The sequence below is a fragment of the Schistosoma mansoni genome, chromosome W (assembly GCF_000237925.1).
Source record: "Schistosoma mansoni strain Puerto Rico chromosome W, complete genome".
NCBI classification, from domain to species: Eukaryota; Metazoa; Platyhelminthes; class Trematoda; order Strigeidida; family Schistosomatidae; genus Schistosoma; species Schistosoma mansoni.
Genome location: NC_031502.1, coordinates 32,302,101 through 32,305,368, shown reverse-complemented (window position 1 = coordinate 32,305,368; position 3,268 = coordinate 32,302,101). Strand labels below are relative to the sequence as shown.

The 3,268-nt window shown below is 33.9% G+C and overlaps 1 protein-coding gene across 1 annotated transcript; it reads left to right on the top strand.

Moving 5' to 3' along the window:
- Window positions 1-964: 964 nt before the first annotated feature.
- On the top strand, window positions 965-1,222 carry Smp_131980 (hypothetical protein; the record flags this gene model as incomplete). Its single annotated transcript, XM_018789404.1, has 1 exon — window positions 965-1,222. The coding sequence occupies one exon, from the start codon at window positions 965-967 to the stop codon at window positions 1,220-1,222; it is 258 nt and encodes an 85-aa protein (XP_018654851.1).
- Between the last annotated feature and the right edge of the window lie 2,046 nt (window positions 1,223-3,268).

The window sequence follows — 3,268 nt, the reverse complement described above, 5'->3', positions numbered from 1 at the left end:
GGTTACAAATAAATTATCAGTCTAGGGATTTATGGAGATGGTATTATTTTCAAAGTTGAATTCACGAGTCGATTTAAACTATCTAGTACCTCCATGTTTTCAATGGTGGTCTAGCTTAGATGGACTCGTGAATTCAACTGTGAAAATAACATATTATCTGAGTTGTTGCACAAACCAAAATTAACATTGAGCATTTAGGCTCAGAATAAGGAACTATTGTTTATATTAAGTGAAGAAATAAAGTTCGAACTTAAAGTAATACATTCACTTTCTTAACTATAATTGAACCATTTCGTAGATGAGGTAGTTATCCACCTCAGACTATAGATGAAAGTTGCGTAATGCCGCGAATTGATTGAAGTTAGACCACTTGATGCAACCTCAGTAGTATTCGGAATTTACCATTATTGCACGTCAACTACACTACAAAGGATTGAATCCAGAACCTTACGCCTTGTACGCTCGCTGGTGACTGAAATCTAGAGGTTCTTTTAGGAGTTCTTGTAGAAAACCATCAACAATGCGGAACAGCAACGTTGAGTGTGAGACAGTTAAATACATCATCCAATATAGGATGGCTGCCCAGTATCGTGAACTGATTGAAGTTAGAAATGTATACAACTGGGTTTTGGGTCAGTGTTTTATATGTTAAGCTCTCGACACGAGATCGAAGTTTCTTGGTCTGATCCTCAGTTGGGTCGTGCATTTACATTACCGAGGTGTCGTATACTAAGATGAGGCAGTTCGAGAGTGCTTCCTGGTTTCAAGTGATAAAATGATGTCAGTTCGTGATGAAAACTATGAAAGATTCATCACTCTTCAAAAATAAATTTATTCACGCATAAAGCAATACCTGTTTTTTTCTGTATGTATGTATGGAAACTGTCTGATTTCCACGTACTGATTAAATTGTTAATTGTTTTCAATCTAATATGTGTTTCCCCATTTTAGATATACTGCAATCATGTTTCCTCTTCGTCCACGTTCGAAACTAAAAACAGTTATTTGTGCAATTGCAGCTATTTGGTTAATTTCGTTTGCAATCGGATTGCCTGGTTTAATTGTAGCTACAGTTTTTCCAAAAAACTTTTCAAACTTACAAAATGTAGTTAATACTACAGATTTGCTTGTTGTGGTGAATCAGATATCGGTTGACTCACCTGATCAATATGTTTCAAATGATTGTATTCTTAACTGGTCATCAGAATGGTCTGAAGCGTAAGTTATTGATTATTATAGAAAACAAATTGGTTATCTGGTATTAATTTCAATTATTCTGGCCGTCATACACATTAGTAAACATCTGTTATTTACCTGAAAACTTGTATTGAACAGAACATATGGCTGTCAAACTTAAAATGGTGGTTTTATGTTTATTCAAAATAGTACAGCAGATGATAAAATGAGTAAGAGTAGTAATAGCTATTTTCTAGATCCTGTTTCGATCTTCTGTTTCATCAATTACAATTCAACAAAAGTATAAAATCATATTGTGTAATGTCATAAAGTGTACCAGTTTTTATGTACGGTACACAGCTATGACACATATTCACTTAATAACAAAATTTAACGGAACACTTCCAAATCCAGAATGACATCATGACCTACTTATAAGAGATCACTGTCCTTCAGTGTATAAAAGATGATGACTTGCACCGGTTGTCTTCAATCTTTTATTTATGTCGGTTTGTCTTAATTACTTTGTTTGCTGTTCATTTACTTTGTTTATTACTATTTATTAATTAGAGACTTTTAAGTAGGTATGCCTCATGTATAAATATATCATAACTAAATTAACACGAACGTTTTAATGTCAATCATAATATGACTCTTTGAGCTATAAACAAGCACACCTAAGCATGTTACTTCGCGTAAGAATCGGTTAAGTGCTCTGGCGCGCGACTGGTAGGTCCTGGGTTCGAATCTCATGAGGCAGGATCATGGATGCGCACTGCTGAAGACTCCCACAATATGACGAAACGGCCGTCCAGTGCTTCCCGGTTTTTCATGGTTGTCTGCCTCAATTGACTCATCATCTCCACTATATAAAATTACAAGTGATATTTTATCAATTGTTTTATTAGCTTTAATCTTCTTATTGTACTGACTATAGATAAATTATAATCCAATAAGTCAGTGCTTTACTCTTAAATTAATTCGTCCATTTTTTGTTATTGGCCTGAGAAAAGCCATGCAATGACTCATTTTATATTGTTTGTTTGAATCTTCTCATTGATGTTTAGGACCGCAATTGATCAGTCTCGTATTAGTATTTGTACATACTGTGTTTATTGCCTCGATATTACCTTAAGTTACAGGGATTATAAGCAAGGATATATAGTGACTAGAAGTGGAATTTAGGACAGGCGTTTCGTTCCATTCGGGACTCGTTAGCAGTATGCACCTGCATACCATAGTTGATATTCTTTCCGGGTTACGAACGCAGAACAGTTCGCTTCAATCGTCATTGTGTTATCCACTTAGCTACTGAGTGCTGATAGCCACTAGTTTGTGCACACAAGTCAATGAAAGATTGATCAATTGCGGTCCTAAACATCAATGGAAAGATGCAAACAAACAATACAAAAAATAAATGTTAACTTCACCCCATTTCACAAGCTAATGGCTATCAAGACTCAGTAGCTATGTGGATAACGTGGTGGCGTTTAAAGCAAACAGTACTGAGATCGAGTCCCAGAACAAACTTTAACTGTGGGACACATGTTCGTTCAGCCGACGAGTCCTGAATAGGATGAAACTTGCACCTTAGATTTCACTACTAGAGACCATCCATCTCTGCTTACCATACAAAGACTGTACTAATCATCTTAAGATAATCTATAAGAATTAAGAAAGGTGAATACTAATTTTTTTATCTACACAACCTAAACTAACTTTGGTTCTGGAATTAATTTTATGCCAGGACACCAAGTTACATCAAAGATTTTCAGCCCAATTACAAAAACTAAATTCAGTTTACCATAGTTGACATATATATATATATATATATATATATATATATATATATATATATATATATATATAGTAAACAGTGACATTTATCAGGATATGACCCAGAAAGATAATTATATTGATACAAGAATTCAAAAAAATGAAACACTTTTTGAAGCTTATATTTATGCAAATCAATGGAAAGCTAAGTGATCCCATTATATTTAATGTTTAGACCACTGATAAAGTTTTTAATAGTTTATATGATATTAGTTTTTAAATTACGCTTTATTTAAATCAACCAGTTTAAATGACA